The following is a 17233-nucleotide window of genomic DNA, read 5'->3' on the forward strand; positions in this document are numbered from 1 at the left end:
GAGACAACAGCATTGGTAGATTTTTATTTACAAAGCCATACTGGGAAAACTCCCTTCATATCTGTGTAATCTATCACTCTCCAGCAGTCGTTATGATTTTCACTCCACTACATGGCTGCTCTACCAGTTACCCAGGATTTACCCAGAACTTGGTAGAGCAGCTTTCTCCTATTTTGCGCCCTGGTCATGGAATAACTTCCAGAACATACTACAGCTTAATCTTGCCTCCCTGGGAGAGTTCAAAGCCCTGATTAGAAAACTGTGTGCCTGAAGAGTGCAATTGCTATTTCTAAACTGGATTTTGTATTATGTATCTGTTGTCCATTGTCTGTTTTTAACGTTCTCTATGTTCCTTAATTGTTCCTTGTTCCTTGAAAAACAGATTTTAATCTCAAGGGATTTCTTGGTTAAATAAAGGTTTAATAAATAAATAAAAAATTACTGTTGTGTGGTGTAGCTCCTAGATTAGACAAATGCAGTATTTGGAATTAAAGTTAGACATAATAATTTTGGCAAATATCACGAGACTTAATCCTTTGTTACTAATAAGCCAAAAGTCGATAACTGGTTAACTAGCACTACCATGTCTGGGGTAGCCAAAGGCCATACCCTTTGACCTGTGAACCCTGACCTGTGGCCTGTAGTCTGAGGAGGACCCCAGCTGATTTAAGGAGGTAAAGGGAACAAGAGTTACTAGCCATAGCCTTCTGCTAATGAGTTAAACTAGGCAAGACAGGACTGAAATACAGTTAGTGCATCACTATGTTTCACCCAAAACAAGTTCATGTGCAGGTATGGGTCTGATACATGATCAGTGGAAAATTCCACAATGTATTTTTGTTGTTATTTGATAAAAGTGAACAGTTATGTCGGCATCTCCCCAAATTAAGAGGGGCCCCTGTACTAGGATGCCATCAAACCTCCTTTCTCTTGCTGAGGTGGGTCATTATCAAACCTTCACCTCACCATTTGTCTGTCCTATACATATTTCTCTGAGACACTCTCTGGGAATGACAGTACAGCTGGAGAAGGACTCACAGTCAGCCCGCGTGTTGAGTATGCAAGGCCAGTGAGCGTGTCCTTGGCCTTCTAACTGTCAGAGTCGGTGTGAAGGACACCATTGGCATCCCACCCTGGATTAGCCCCGATGACACAGTTCTGCTGCTTGGCTTGAGCATTACATACTGTAGCACTGCCATGTCTCAGTAGGGATATATGACCTCCTTCTAAATCCTCATCACAGACAAGTAATCATTTCATCTGCAGCAGTGGAGGAGCCTCTCCTCTTTGCTGGCCAGTGACAGTGGAGCTGCGATAATTACAACCACATTGTTCTGCTTCCAAAATCAGTAAAATCTTAACTGCAGTGAGTTGCATGAAATGCAGAATAAGAAATCTGATTAAAAACTCCAAAATGACAATGTTCTTAATGAGCCGGTTGCTCCATCTAGTGGCAAGCTTATAATACTACAAGGGTGAAAGGGTAAAGGTAATGTCATATCCAGGGAAGCACATTTTAGCACAAACAGTGTGCAAATGCAAAATACACAGATATTGTGTTAAAATACCCCACCCCTCACTCAAAAATACATTTTTCTACTTGTTCCTACAGTTGGATGTTTGAGCTTCACAGTGCAGAATCATGTATGTGCAAAGTTTGACACTAGAAGGTTGTTTTCACATTCATCTGCTGAAAGTGGACAGTTTCTCTTTGCTTACTGACAATCCAATTTTAAAGGATGGATATACAAGTATGGTTTGTGAAATCACATATAGTTTGGAAGCCAATCCTGGTCCAATATTCAATTTACACAAGTGTGATGTGGAAACTTGAAACCTCCAGTGCGCATACACTGAGAATGAACTTTACATTAAAGTACCAGACATCTTGTGTCCAACTTCTGAAATGAAATATACTTGCATGTTCATATATTCTGGATTTTTCAATGAGAGGGAAGAAGTAGATGACATTTTAAGGATTTTAACAAGATAATTGAACGTTTTTTAAGGGAAAAGCATATCGGACACAAATTATTATTCATAGTATAGTATTTTATATACATCTTAAAACATGTCTGGAGGGGATCTTTAAGGTTTTTCAACAATAATTCACTAACAGTAACGGGTAAAAACCTAAGGGATGAGAGCAGCTAAGTTTATGAATTGAGCCTCATCCTGTAGAGATATTGAGGTGTCAAGGAGAGAACAAGGGGCAGAAATAAATGTAATATCTGCGTTTTGAAGCTATCCTCACCAGTATACAGGGATTAAGACTATAAACAAACTAGCTTATTTTTAGCACAGCAAGGTTTAATTTACCTGTCCATGTCTTCTGTTCAGGGACAAAGTAATATTTATTCCCCAGATGATCTGTCCCGACGTGCTCACGCATTATTCCAAACGTCCGGCGTAAAGCGCCTGCAACCCTGTTCATGTTTTCACGATAATACGAAGGTTTAAGTGTGTTTCGTGGCCCTTGTAAGCTGGCTGCCCTTTCACTGCGTTGTTTATGTAAGTGTTCGTGGGTTTGGGATAGGATTTATAACCTGCTTCATGATTGGTTGGAGATACTTGACCAGCCAATGATCGCATTTGTTATTAAAAGGACATTACGTTTCAACATGGCGTCTTATTGTGTCTGAGCCACTGCGAAGCTAGTTGAATTCAATGTAAAATAAGCAAAAAAAATTATTAGAAATTGTGTTCTAATGGATTTAAATAGCGCGTTTTGCTATCACGCAGCTTAAGATACAATATCATGCCTTATTGGAGGAACAAAGTCTCTATTTGGATTAAACTGTTACTTCATTGTAGATAGCATGCTAGCCTTTGAGCTAGGTTAGCCAATGGTAGCGTTGAATGAGCTAATCTTGCTCTAATACTTTAAATTAAAGGCAGTTTCTTCTCAGTTTGAAACAATGTTGGGGTTTTTGACAGCAAGACAGGCAGGTCTGGATGACCCTCTGCGACTAAGACGTGCAGAGTCAACGAGAAGGTGAGAAATAATTAATACAGCTATCTTATTCTTAACGTTAGTCATAAAAGACAATAAATACTACTAATACTAATTCTGAACTCATACCTAAACAATAAGACAAGACTAAAATCTCATTCTCATTCTCATTGTAGAATAGATTTAGTAAAGTTGTCACTGCAACCAAAACATTAAAGGAAGAGTTCACAGTTCTCACAAGTCTTTCTTAAAACAACAGTCAGGTGCCTAAGTGAATATTGAAACATGTTTTTCTTGCCATAATCATTCTTCTAGTTCATACTGACCATTAGAAGATCCCTTCATAATGCACTTACAATCTAAGTGATGGGCGGCCAAAATCATCAAGCCTTCTTCTGTGCAAAAATGTATTTAAATGTTTCTCTGAAGCAAATATGAAGCTTCAGCTATCCAAATTAGTCAAATCATGTAGATATCTTTCAACATTACAGCCTTTTGTAGTGCCCAAGTGTTAAAGAGAGTATGCTGAAAAGACTGTGAATGTGGCAGATATCCACTTGATATGATTAACTCAGACTGCTGACACTTCATATAAGCTTCAGATAAACTTTTAAATGCATTTTTTTTTGCACAAAATGATTGTGTGGATACACTGTGAATTTTGGCCCCCATTACTTAAATTGAAAGTGCATTTGAAGGCCATCTTTTAACAGCTAGTATAAACAGGAGGAATGATTACAGCGAGGAAAATCTCTTTCAGTGTTCATATGGGCACCTGACTGTTGTTTTAAGACAGACATGAAAAATTGTGAACCTATACTTTAATCAAGAACCTTCATCTCATTGGGGAAGTGCGATTGACTCAAAGAGCAATAGATTTTAAATACTGATGTTAATTATATAGAAATTATGTAGTTAACCTACATGCAATACAGTGTTATATAGAGGTAGTTAATTTTTTTCGTATAACAACTTACAGTACATTTATAAATCTATACATCCTCTGAATTGATTGTTTACATGTAAACTGGATGATGCAGTATAATGGGTATATAACACTCACACACCCAAACTCTACAAAAATTACCTTCTGCACATCTGGTAATACAATTATGATTCATATATTCATCTTGAATATTACCAATGTTAACCCATGATTGTTCTAAATATACAGATTGCTAATTTTGTTGACAAATAGCCAAAATCCAAAGTTGTTCCATTTACAGCCTTATAAAAAGATAAATACAGATAGACCAATATTTGTTGATTCATTCGAGAAATTACAAATAATAATTCAAATATCAAAATTTTCCTCAGTTAATTTGACATTGAACTGATTAGTCTAATAATCATTATTGTTTCATTTGCAACATATGTATTTTATAATCTGTTTTTCTTTGCTGTGTCTTTTCTGTTATTGTATTTTGAAAATGTACTATGTCTTTAAAGACATTAATGAAATAATGGGGTATTCAGTAATGCATAGCTCTTTCTCTCTCTGTATTTTTAAAGGGTCCTTTGTCTGAAGTTGAATCCTGACAGAGATTTGGACAGGATCCATGGAAATGGCATCAACACCATTGACATTGATGCAATAGAGGGCAGATAGTGAGTCCACTTAGTCTGAATTTACTATTACCGCTCTATCAATTACTATGTTATTATTATTATTATTATTATTATTTTTATTATTATTATTACTGTTTCCTCTGAAATTATAATAATTTTGCCAAACAGCTGCTGTAGTTTGTAAGTCTCAAAATATTTAATACATCAACAGCCAAACAAGAACTTCAGTTTAAATCAGGCAATATTTTATCCAAAAATAAGTATACAAGAATATGAATCTGACCATGCATTTGGTGCTGATGGGTCTGGACAGTTGTAATATTCCTGACAAATATTGTTCGATACCCAGCACTTCTCTATCCTACATTAAATTGGCTAAATGTTGTAGCAGCTGGTTTCTTTAGCCCGGCAAAATCACACAAAACATAAGTTACTTGTAATGATTTGTATTCATGCACATTTTTTTCAGTCTTACTTATCAAGGTTTAAAGATTTCTGTATCTGAGAATTCTGCCACCAGCCCAGCATGACATTTGATTGCAGCTCTTAAAGCATCAGAAAACACAACAGCAGTATTTTTTTTTTTTCCAGAATCAATATTCCAATCAATCGGGGTAATCCACAGACCTTCCTCTAAACAGTTTTACTGTTGGCAGTAATGCTTTGGTAGTTTTGGAAGCTGTGTAAAAGAAAGAGTGAAATCAACCCTTTGTTTTCTTTAGTATGTTGTCTGGAGGTGCAGACGGTGTGATCGTCATCTATGACCTGGAGAACTACAGTGGGAAACCGCAGTACACCTGTAAGGCAGTGTGCACAGTGGGCAGGTGAATTAACAGTTACTCATTTTGTCCACTAGAGAGCAGCATTTTATGTCGATCTCACAGTAACAAACAATGTCTTCTGGGCTTTGTGAAGTGCATACAAGTGAAGTGGCCTTAATCAGATTGTTTTTCTTCACTTGTTAGTTACACGTTGTTTTTTGTTAATGACAGTGTGAACAGAAAAATCCTATTAAATCTGTTTCCGTACATGTTAATACATGACCATACAATATACCTCATGTGTATTTAATGAGTGTCTTCAGTCTGAACAATCCTAACAGATTGTATTTGCTGCTGCTTCATGCACCATTTGTTATGAACATATACACCAACATGGCTGAACGGGGCTATATGGGAATGTAGCATTAAGGTTTTCAGTGTAACTAGTCAATAGCCTTGTAGTCAACACATGTAACACTATGTTAATATGCTCGTACAGTATTGTATTTTTGTATTTTGAATGTATTAGGGGAAAGCTGAACAGAGTCTTGATAGGATGTACATTATATTATCCTGATGATATTTCTTTTTTTCTTTTTTTTACATTTCATTTTGTATTTTAGGTCTAGCCGGTATGTCCACAAATTCAGTGTAGAGACAGTCCAGTGGTATCCTTACGACACAGGCATGTTTGTCTCAAGTTCCTTTGACAAGACCATGAAAGTATGGGACACTGAGACACTGAAGGTAAGGAATGTTACCCGCAGACCAGGTTATTCCATGTCAAATGTGATGTACATTAAGTCACCAGTTTGTGAGGCACACCTGTACAATAAATTTCCCTGTATACAGTGTGGAAACTAGGATGGATAAAATTTGAAAGACACTTCAACACAATCTAGTCAGTATAAACTAAATTGGCGTAGAGCTGAAACAACACCTCTCTGACACAGTGTCAACAAACATTCAAGCTTGTAACCCTCACAAAGATAGGATTTTATTGCAGAGCTAATGGATTGCATCGCGTTCAATACAGATGTTCCTAATAAACTGTTGATTCAGTACATATTGGTTGGTTTAATCAGTAACTAGCTGATTTTTTTATAGTTCCACCACCATGTTCTCTGTTTTTATTCTTTTCCCTATCTCTTCCGCTGTCTTTTTTATTTTCTGCTTCATGCTCTCTACCTTTCTATGCCACATAGTCCCATATGGCAGGCCCTGTGCTGTGCTAGAGTTACACTGGCATCGCGTTTACCTCAAAAGGTCAGGGAAAGGACAGAAAAGAACCCTCCGACCTTTCATTTGTTTTACTCTGTGTTTCTGTCTCTCTGTCTCACACAAACACAAACACACACACACATACCTATTAAATTATTTATTGTGGTTGTGTATTTGCACATTAGTGTGTGCTTTGCACTGGTGTGCGCACGCTGTTTGTGTATGTGGGGTATTTTTATGCAAACAGAGCCTCCTCTGTGTGTGTGTTCCCATTGGCTGAGTCCATGCCGGTGCTGGCACTCAGTGACAGATGGGGCACAGAGAGGCTTTTTATATTTGCTGAAGAATTTGCATTGTAACCGCCACTGCTGCTCGGGTGAGCTGCCTTCTGAGCTCTCAGCTGCTGTGCCCTCCCTCTCCACAGACTTTTATTTTTACCTAATTCAGTCTCTGAACTCCTTTACTGCAATGTGCTGAATTTATACTACAGTTAAAATTTAAGGCCATGTTTTTATTTAAGGTCATGGCTGTGTATTTTATCATAGAATTAAGTTTTTCATTAGGCATACATGCACACATAAATGCAGTTCAACTCTAGTTTAATCTTGACTGCAGCTGTTTGACCCTCACTCTCTCTTTGTTTGTCTCCCTCTCTTTCCCTTTGATTCTTCAGCCCGCTGAAGTTTTTGAGTTTGAGTGCAATGTCTACAGCCATCACCTGTCCCCCATCGCCAGGAAGCATGGTCTCATTGCAGGTGTGTGTGAATACAGCCACAGCTTTTGTTGATCTTAGTGATGTAGAACAAATCAGCAAGAGTACCCGCTGGCCCAAGACTACCTTTCTCTCAGTATATGCTATAAAGAATTGAACCTCTAGTTATCCTGTCTGTCATCAGTTTGTTTTTCCGAGCAATATACTACATACTTCCCCCACCGCCTATACCTTGTACCCCAGTTTTTGGCCGCAGGTTATAAAGTGACGTGTCTGAAGGGGACAGAGTTGGGTCAGTAGCTCGTTACACATGCACTCAGGTTCAGAAACAGTTTTCTCTGGAGAAACATCGTAGAAATCCAGGTGCTACTTCACAACCTCACCAAGCAGGACCAACAGGTTACTCATACCCACTGAGTATTTACTCATAAAGGTGCACCCAGGTGTTCCCTGTCACATACATACTCTCTCTTTGACACGCCTATTTCTAAGCCAGAGACAATCACAGTGTCTGTCTTTTTTTTCCCGTAATGTGTTTTTCCTTCTCAGTGGTGTTACAGACGCTCGCCGAACAGGTTGCGAACATTTTATCTAGAAAGATCCTTTAAGGGAATCTGTTCCTTAAAAGCCACAGTTGCTCATTAATTTGGTATAATTATGGCTATTTTGATTTTTATCAGCAGTCTAATCATCTTCTTTGTCATGTTTAATTTCCCCAGCTATCATGTCTTCCTCCCATGTATACATGCTGGGTGTGTTAGCTCATGTTTATCAGAAGTTAGAATCGGCAAGTTTTCGGATTTACCACACCTTATCTGTGAGAACCTGGTACTCCAGTTTTTAGCTCCCTGAAGTACCTCTCCCTTATACTCTCTGTTGCAGATTGTGTTCACACATTTATCAAGATCTTTAAAATTTGACGATATTGATATGTAGGCATGCGTTCCTGAAACTGTATAAGTGAATGGGATTTTCAACCTTTAAATGATTCTTGTAATTCCCACATTTTAGTGTTTTTAAACAAATATATAACGGCAGCCTTGTTACTGTTCTCCTTTAACTGTCTTTGTCTCTGCGTTTTCAGTTGGCACCAAAAACCCTAAAATCCAGCTATGTGACCTGAAGTCTGGTTCACGGATTCACGTTCTTCAGGGTTAGTGTACAAAACCACAAACCAACACACCTACTTTTCCTCCTATATTTCCCTCACACACATATGCACAGTTGCACACAAATTAGTGATAAACAATAACTTTTTTCCTGCTTCAGGTCACAGAGCAGAGGTCTTGTCTGTGCGATGGTCGCCCAGATATGAGTACATCTTAGCCACTGCCAGGTAGGCATTGTTAACCGCTGTTCTTTATGTGGAGCTTCAGTCTCTGAAACCATCACCTAGTTTGCCCTCAGAGCCTCATCAAAGAATAATGCTGGGCACTGGACAGTCCCCACCATGTTGTATCCCAGCAGTTCTTGTCATCTCAGTTCCCAGCCATCTGGCCACATCGCAACCCTGAGTCAAGGATAATGGCACCATGTCTTTAGTAGATATTCACTGTGGCAGTCTAGTAGTCCTGTCAGTATAGCATATGGTAGATACAGTCCCCACCTGTTTTATGCTACATTGGACCCTCTAATTAACCCATTGGGATCACTGTGCTGCTGTCCCTTTGGACTGTAAGTGATTTTTGAAAACAACTGGCACAAAGAGGCACACAGAGAAGTTTGTTTGATATTCTATTATGGAGCAGCATGTTAAATACCAACAGAAAACTGACCTTTACAGACAAACACTGGTGTGCACACACTGGTGTATATGAAGCTCATCAGTCTGAGCATGTGTTGTACCTATAAGTTCCTGTATTACACTTAGTGGGGTGATAAAACCGGTAGCTTACTTTTGCTTCTTTATATGACTATGCCTTCATAAAATAACCAGGATAGAATAAAACAAACAAATAATTATCAAATTTTCCCTCCAAGTGCAGACAGCAAGGTGAAAGTATGGGATGTGCGACGGGCGTCGGGTAGTCTCTTCACTCTGGACCAGCACAATGGCGACAAGTCAAAAGCCTCCTCTGAAGCAGGTACTGATATCTCTCCCCTGTACTTTCTTTGCCAGTATCTTTTTTTCTCATTTACCCTGTGTTGGCAGGACTCCTGATAGAAGTTTTAACATTTATTTAGTGTAGGAAAAACAGGCATACAGACAGTGAAGGGAATCAGAACAGAAATTATTGTCAGACGGCCCCCTGATGTGTAAATGGCAGGGTAATAATTTGGGGTTTAGCGTGAAAGCTGATGGGGGGGCATTAACCTGTCACATTTTCCCCTTTCACAACCACATCAGTGTGCCACTCACTGTCCAAGATGTCCATTTATCCACCCCACTGGATGGCTTATACCTTTATAGAGATGCTATACATACATACTATAGAGAGGAATAATAGGAGTAGAGATGTATGAAACTATGCAAATATCTTAAAGTACAAACTGAATACACCAAGCTGCTTTAGAGCTACAAAATTAACCTTCCTGGTAACTGACACTGCCCTTATATTAAGGCATACATTTAAAAGCTATAGGTAGTAGAAAATAAAGTCAGTTTGACAACAACATGTTCTTCCTCTTAGCTGTGATGTCTAATGCCTTTCAAGTTATTCAGGTTAACAGAACTGAGTTTGTGTCTCTGGGGAAGAGGTCAACATTCTGCACATACAGTATCAGCTTTTCCTGCCTGAGATTCTGTTTGTGTTCAAGCCAAGGGGGCAGAAGCCTAGAGGAAACCGGTTTGCAATTAAATGTAAACCTCACTAAGAGCACACAACACACTAAGAGCATGTCATTGATGGATAGGAGTGAGATGTGATAAGGTAGAAAAAATATTCACTGTAGGAACTTGACAATGATGGAAGAGGTAAATGATGACAAATACATTGTTACCATGCCCCATGTCTTACCTGTCTCTAAACAGTAAATACAGCCCATAATGGCAGAGTGAATGGCTTGTGCTTCACTGGCGATGGCCTCTACCTCCTCACTACTGGAACTGATGACCGTATGCGACTATGGAATAGTGCCACGGGGGAAAACACACTGGTAAGGTGGATCAGGTATTCCTCATGTTGTGGGGACATAAATCTGTTTACACAGTCATGTTGTGGGGACTCACCTCCCTTATGGGGAGACAAAAAGCAAGTCACCGGAACGTAAATCATTAATTTTAGGGTGAAGGCTTGAAATGATGGAAAAACGTGTGTGTGCTCTGTCCTCGTATCCCACTTGGGTAAAGACTTTGGAAAATGTAAATGCAGCAGTTACAGACCTATTTCATTTGCCTTCTCCAAACCATATTCTTGAAATAAGTGTAAACAACTAATTGTATAAATACCCCAAAACCCCTGCTTGATATCTATATGCTTTTTGGAGAGAAACTGTTGCTGGAAGGGTCATCAATGATCTTTGTAGTAATTACAGATTCAGTCCAGCTGTCTATCCTGAATCTCGGTGCTCTTTTTGACACTGGTTTTCAATTACATATTACCACTTATCCCTCTTTCAGGGTCTATTTGGATATTAGCAATGTCTTTGCTTCATTGAAAAAGTTTGTTTTTGACAAATACAACACATGGAGTTCCGCAAGTCCTATTTTACTGCAATTTACATATGCTTACGTTTGATGTTGTTATGAAAAACACTGAGATAAGCTGACAGATATAGACATCACTTAATCACAGGTTTATAGAGTTGTTATGGCTAACATGTTAGCAAACCATACCCTAATTAGACATTCAGAAACTAAGAAACATTAGCATTTATTTGGTCCCTGGCTGCCTAGTAAAATAGGTCAAATATATTATATATATATATCTCTAAATATATTCACCATGTTCAACTTTGTCTGCCATTTGGTGCTGGGCAGGTAGTGTACAATTGGTTTATCAGAGATTTTGCTAGAAATGACTCAGAATTAAACAGAGTAAATTTGTGGGCTGTAAAACCAAAATGATGAGCTAAATGAGGCTAAAAGGCTCTACAGAGCTCCAGAGTTGAGTGTTGATTGTCATTGAAATAATGTTGATTTTATTCTGAATAGTTTTAATGTGTTGTTTTGATGTACTGGGGCTGTGGTGAGCATTAAAGGCAGATTGAAATTTCAGTTTTCAGGAGCACATGGAAGATTACTATTAAGTACTAAGGGAGTGGTTCATAATTGCAGGCACTTTCTTTTATAAACAGTAAGATATTCTTCTGGTTGTGATAGGATCAAGCAAACATGTGGAGTGACTAAATGAATTAACTTTTTCTCTTAAGAATAACCCTGCCTGGAATGGTGAAGTGGTGGTTTTAGTATGTAAACATGTGAAACAAGAATACGTTTTGGTTAACAATCACCCACCCCTAACCAGCAATAGGCCAACTTCGGAATTCTTGTTTACATTGATACTATTACAGGTTCTTCAGGACAGAGTGAGCAATCCACCATCTGACTATTTTAGTTTTGACATGAAGAGGTGACAAGAAATCTGACCTGAACAAAATGACAGTATAGCATGAACTTTATTTTATAGCCTTGGATCCACATAAAATGTAATATTTGCATATCCACCCCAATATACAACCCTACACCACAGAAACATAACCTTACCTTAAAGTCTGGGGAAACTGTTATTGCCCTGGGCTCTTGTACACTCTCCTGTTCCAATTTCCTGCTCCGCTGCCTTGAGCTGTGGTTGCCATGGTTGGCATTTTTTCCATCTTCATGCTGTTGCACAAGACAACTAGCGACTTGAAGGGTAGATGATCTTTTCTCAAGGGATCAGAAACCAGACCAGAGTTGGTTCATAGAAGCTGTGAAAATTTCTGGTGCACATTAGGAGATGTAAAAGTAATGCGTTACACAAGTCAAACCTGTTTCAGAGACATAGATTAAGCCTAGTATTTGTACAAAGGGAACTAATTTGCAAGATACTTGTGTATCTTAATTTCAGTGTGTTACTTAAACCTTAATTGAATTTTTCTACTACTGTAGGTCTATAGTTGCTTTAATTTTCCTTTTCTTCTGCATTTGAAATCTGTCTCGGTAGCATTAAAAAGTCTTGAAGTCCTGAATAGAAGTGGAGGAGACTTCTTAGCAACACCTATTTGGATAAGCAGTTGTTTTGCTCTTGTACACTAAATGGCACACCATATTGTACTAACAAATTGTGTCAGTATATTGTCTGCTTCACACCACAGCGTAATATTAAATGAAAAAGCTTCATATTCATCCAGGAAACCATCTCACATTATTAAGAGTAATAAGAAGTATATGTTTGGACCTTTACACATTTTCTGAATCTTGTGTGCCTTCACTGTTTCTCCCTCAGGTGAATTATGGGAAGGTCTGCAACGAGAGTCGTAAAAGGCTACAGTTCACAGTGTCACGTGGCTGCAGCCCAGAGTTTGTGTTTGTGCCATGCGGCAGCTCAGTAGCTGTGTATGCCCTCCATACGGGAGAGCTGGTCACTATGCTCAGGGGTCACTACAACAACGTCGACTGCTGCGAGTTTCACCCAGACTACCAGGTGAGACACACCGAAGGCCCAGGTGGTGACTGTTTTCTGCACCAGGCGAATATACCCATCTATCTGCACTACTGGCTTTGTTTGTATTTCCATCTATCTATTTCTGTTTGCTCTGCCGATCAGATCTAGTTGGTCTCCCGTATACTTTGAGAATTCAGGTCAGCTTCTGTCTTTCTGCTGCCTCCTTTGTCTTATCTCTTCAACTGTGGAAGTGTTGTCCCTGCAGTAAGTGCCATAAGAAATTTGCAATCACCATGGCAGTCTCAAATGAGCTACATCATCCTGACAGATAACATGGTAAAGTCAACATTTCATGAATTATACTGAACTACTATAAATGCAAATACAGGCTTCCCCTCTGTATGACACCAGTTGGTGCTCACAGTCTTTGTCGATTGCTAACAGCATCGTTTATGTATATATAGAAGGTAATATAGGTGTCACTTAAAACCCCCCTCCATTTAAGAAAAAAAAAAAAAGTGTTTTGCTTATTGTTGCTACAGATGTATGTTTGAGCTTCACTGTGCAGAATGATGAACTGTATGTGCCGAGTTTGACACTAGACGGCTGTTTTCACAATCATCTGCTGAAGGAGGAAAGTTTCTCTATGCTCACCAAAAAATCAGAGTTTAAGGTGTGTACCTATGAGCATGATTTACGACATCACAGCTAGTTTGGAGCCAATTGTGGTCAAGTGCGCAACTTACACAAGTGTGATGTGGAAAATCGAATCCTCCAGTGTACATACACCGAGAATGGACTTTACAGTGAAGTAGCAGACATCTTGTATCCAGCAGTTCAACTTTTGAAATGAAAAATATTTACACATTCATAGATTCTGGAGGAGTAGATGTCATTTTAAGGATTATAAAGAGATAGTTGAACTTTTTTTGTGGAAACGCCATATTAGACACAAATTATTATTCAAAGTATTAAGAGTATTTTATATACATTACATCTTAAAATATGTCTGGAGGGGATCTTTAAGTTTCAGCATTACCTGTGACAACACATGTTGCTATTTTAGGACTGAAGGATGGGAATTTGAAGAAGCCAGAAGAACAGGAGTGTGACACCGGTGCGTTATTATAGCTTTTCTGGGTTGCATTGTCGTTAATTGACAACCCTTCAACTTTCTTTCATTTCACTCTGATATATGTTTGGCAATGAGTATTATTAGTACTTTAGTTTTTTAATTAATTTGAAAAAAGTAAACAAAATCAGTCATTTGTATTCTAAACTTGATTTGCTGTTTTACAATGAAAGTACCCAAATGAAGCTTGAACACATGTTTACCTAATACAGCACAGGGCTAATTAGTAAGAATGAACAGATTGATTTTAGGCAGCTACTGCTATAATGACATAATACCAGATAATTAAGATAAGATAATTATTACAAGTCAGAGTTACACATATTTAAAGACTGTATTTGCTTTGTTTTGTTGCCAATTCCACAATTAGTAGTACACAGTAAAATCTGACTAATACCTATATTGTATATTTTATTCAACCAGGTGTATGCATGTAATCATATCACTGTACTTACAGTATAAGCGAAACTAGCAATGTAAAGCATCACAATTCTTTCTTGTTTATTAATATGCTTGTTATATACCCTCAGTCATGTATTTCTACTCAAGTGTCATCTAATAATAAGCTAATATGGTAGTTATCCGTCTTCATCTTTAGTGTAGAGAAACACTTTAATTATTAGGTAACTTTAGGTATACATAAATGAAGATGGATGTCTAACCCACGCTCTTTTCAGTATCTTGTGTTTACACGTTCTGTAGTTGTAAAGGACATAACAATGTAGACGGACGGACACCTACTCTTGAAAATGTGTTTTACTTGTTTTTGACGCCTCTTGTCTGTTGTAATGACGCTGATTAGTCCCATGGCCCTGAGAATGTGTCACCCTAGTTCATTTGTTGCATTGACAGTTTTCAGCTTATTAATGACTTTACTCTTGGTCCCGATCATGCTTGTTAACGCCAGTTTTCCCCTGGTGCTGATGTCATTGTTTGGAAGTGCTTTAAGGTGAAGGTTACACCACAACATCAGCTGTTCTTTTATTTCCTGTCGCAGTTTGTGAACAAAAGTGTTAGCGCTGCGGTGTCCTTGTTCTTCTCTTTGCAGGAACTGTATAGCGGCGGTAAAGACTGTAACATCCTGGCATGGGTTCCTGTCCTTCGTGCCTCAGATGAGGAAGAAGAGTCTAATCGTGAAAATAAGGTACAAGCCCTAACAACAGGAAATAAGATAGGGAAAAGGAATATTAGGAAAAATTGTGGAATCAAATAACAACAGATATAACTCATTATAACTAACTCATATACTTATATGAGTTATATATAACTCATAACTCATATAACTAACTAATTATACATGTTTTTTTATGTTGTGTTGCAAGGCCCACGATAACAATTTATTTAATGACACTCTGAACACTTAATCAACTTTGATCTTTAATCTTATTATTTTGTCTTCATGACAGAAATTAGATAACAGATAAGCAATGTGTCTTTTAAGGAATTTAAATGACACTTCAGTGTTACCCAGCACATGGAGTTATGCAAACACTCACAGGAACACTCAGTCACCACCACTCAGCTCTTTCATGCTTTGCTTTTTAAGTTACAAATGGCTACTTTTCCTGCCTGTCTATCCAGTTTCACAAGTTTGTTTATTTATCAGATGAACATGGATTTACTCAGGAATAGCTGTCATGAGTCATCAGCGGTTTTTTTCCTATATGCTATTAATCCATATATGGTTATGATTTGTGTGGATGTTTTTGTAATGGATCTATTCAAAGAAACGGAAAATTTTTATTTTAGACGTGATATTGAGCTTTATTTGTTGACCTCTTACAGGGTGCTACTAGCCAGTCCTCAGTGAACCCTGCTTTTCAGGATGCATGGAGCAGTGATGAAGACTAAAGCCGGTTATTTGCATGTGTGGGCAAAGTGGACATACGGGTGTCTTGACCAAATGCAAATGAACACACATCCTTCAAAATTAACTGACAAGTTCAGTAACTGCATTCAAGATAATTTCAGGTTTAGGGAAATTTCTCCTGGGTTATCATTGCAGTCAAAGACAAAGGCCTTAGAATTCAACTGAGTTGTGTAAATAATTGTGTCTTACTTTACAAACATGTACAGTGTCATATATAATGTTTGTACGTTTTATATAGCATTTTGTTGTTTCACTTCTTTTTTTTTTTTTAGAATTGAAAGTCTGTGTCTCTTGGTATGGAGAAGAAGTTTCATGTTTCTAATTTCTGTTAACCTGTTTAAAAAAAACAGTTCTGTACAATAATTCATTGTAGTCCTGCGTGACATCTGCTGTTATTTGTACGAATTATAATTTGTTGACTGTTTACAGATTGTGAGGTTTTGACACAAGTAGAATACATCTTTTGTGTCATATCACATCATTCACACACCTGTTAGGATGCTGACACCAGATTATGTTCAGACATGAATATTTATATAAGATTTTGATTAAAGGGGCATTGTAGGGTTGTAGGGAGGGGGAGAGAGAGCTTTAAGTGTTCGAAGAAGTGCTGTGTCAGTCTTTCAGTATGTGTGTTTCTGCACCTAGTTGAGAAGAAACTACCCATAATCCTCACATGGGAGTACCTCGCATTCAAAAACGCACATTGTCTTGTTGTCATTCCTGGGAAAATTTGCATTTGTTTATAAGTTCCGTTGTCAGCTCTAGCTTACAGCTTGCTGAAACTAGTGATACTGAAACCCCTCCCTCCCCCCCCCCCCCCCCCCCCTCCCAGTTTTACATTTTTGCTTTGTTACCATGTTACCAACACTCAGAACCCAAATGAGGTTTCAAAAAACACAAATAATAATAAAAATGTGAAACAGTGATCATATTTCTTTTTTTCAAATGTTTTGTGTCTTTGACACAGGATGAATCACTGTAAGACTATTAGCTCTCAGTTGAAGAACCAAACCAGTGTCCCAAGGTCCCTAAAGATTATATATTTTTTGTCTTGTACACACAAGGTAAATAATATATCTTCTGGGACTTCAGGGGCTTCATATAATTGTGAAATATACCATTAGTTTTTGAATGTGATTCCTGTGATTGAGCTACTGTCAAATCAAATCTGTTTGAAATAGAGAAAATACTATTTAGAGCATGAAACATTTAGAGAGGTTGTATATCAAGGATACTGTTTCTGTCTATATCATCATAATTTACTTGAAGTCACTTCTTTTTTTTCCCCAAATCCCGCCAAGTGTCTTGAATTGTACAGTTTTTTAAATTTGTTTGTTGCTATTATCATAATAAATGTAATACGAAACTGGGAATGTTGCCTTATTTCCTTCACTGGCTTCTGTAATCTTAGTGGGTTTTGAGAGGTTATGGAAAAAAACAGCATTTATAGTAAAGCTGCTTATGTTTTTTTTTATTTTTTTTATTGA

At 37.9% G+C, this 17233-nt stretch overlaps 2 protein-coding genes across 5 annotated transcripts in view; one reads left to right on the top strand and one right to left on the bottom strand.

Annotated features, from left to right (window-relative positions):
- Positions 1-2511, bottom strand: part of ndufaf2 (NADH:ubiquinone oxidoreductase complex assembly factor 2) — a 14705-nt gene extending 12194 nt beyond the window's left edge. The window contains exon 1 of the mRNA XM_042422455.1: positions 2320-2511. Coding sequence (XP_042278389.1) covers positions 2320-2434 — 115 coding nt within the window. The 5' untranslated portion in view covers positions 2435-2511. The remainder of the gene's footprint in view (positions 1-2319) is intronic.
- Positions 2493-17119, top strand: ercc8 (excision repair cross-complementation group 8). 4 transcript variants are annotated; one of them, XM_042422453.1, is made up of 13 exons: positions 2493-2511; positions 2938-2995; positions 4466-4561; positions 5245-5346; positions 5907-6030; positions 7178-7259; positions 8301-8369; positions 8486-8552; positions 9197-9300; positions 10188-10312; positions 12583-12780; positions 14922-15017; positions 15659-17119. In XM_042422453.1, the coding sequence occupies exons 4-13, from the start codon at positions 5246-5248 to the stop codon at positions 15722-15724; spliced, it is 1032 nt and encodes a 343-aa protein (XP_042278387.1). In that variant the 5' UTR covers positions 2493-2511; positions 2938-2995; positions 4466-4561; position 5245; the 3' UTR covers positions 15725-17119. The 4 variants fall into 4 exon arrangements, with proteins under 4 accessions (XP_042278387.1, XP_042278386.1, XP_042278385.1 ...); XM_042422452.1 differs by lacking the exons at positions 2493-2511; positions 15659-17119 and adding an exon at positions 13808-13858 and having other exon boundaries at positions 2590-2995; positions 14922-14988; XM_042422450.1 differs by lacking the exon at positions 2493-2511 and having other exon boundaries at positions 2592-2995.
- The last annotated feature ends 114 nt before the right edge of the window (positions 17120-17233 follow it).

The sequence above is a fragment of the Thunnus maccoyii genome, chromosome 9 (assembly GCF_910596095.1).
Source record: "Thunnus maccoyii chromosome 9, fThuMac1.1, whole genome shotgun sequence".
NCBI lineage: Eukaryota > Metazoa > Chordata > Actinopteri > Scombriformes > Scombridae > Thunnus > Thunnus maccoyii.

Excerpts from the sequence above, each read along its gene's own strand:
- ercc8 (XM_042422450.1), top strand. The coding sequence starts at position 2,919 with ATGTTGGGGTTTTTGACAGCAAGACAGGCAGGTCTGGATGACCCTCTG. Across the intron at positions 5,347-5,906 it reads GCAGTGTGCACAGTGGGCAG|GTCTAGCCGGTATGTCCACA; the intron begins GTGAATTAACAG and ends TTTGTATTTTAG. Across the intron at positions 8,553-9,196 it reads TACATCTTAGCCACTGCCAG|TGCAGACAGCAAGGTGAAAG; the intron begins GTAGGCATTGTT and ends TTTCCCTCCAAG.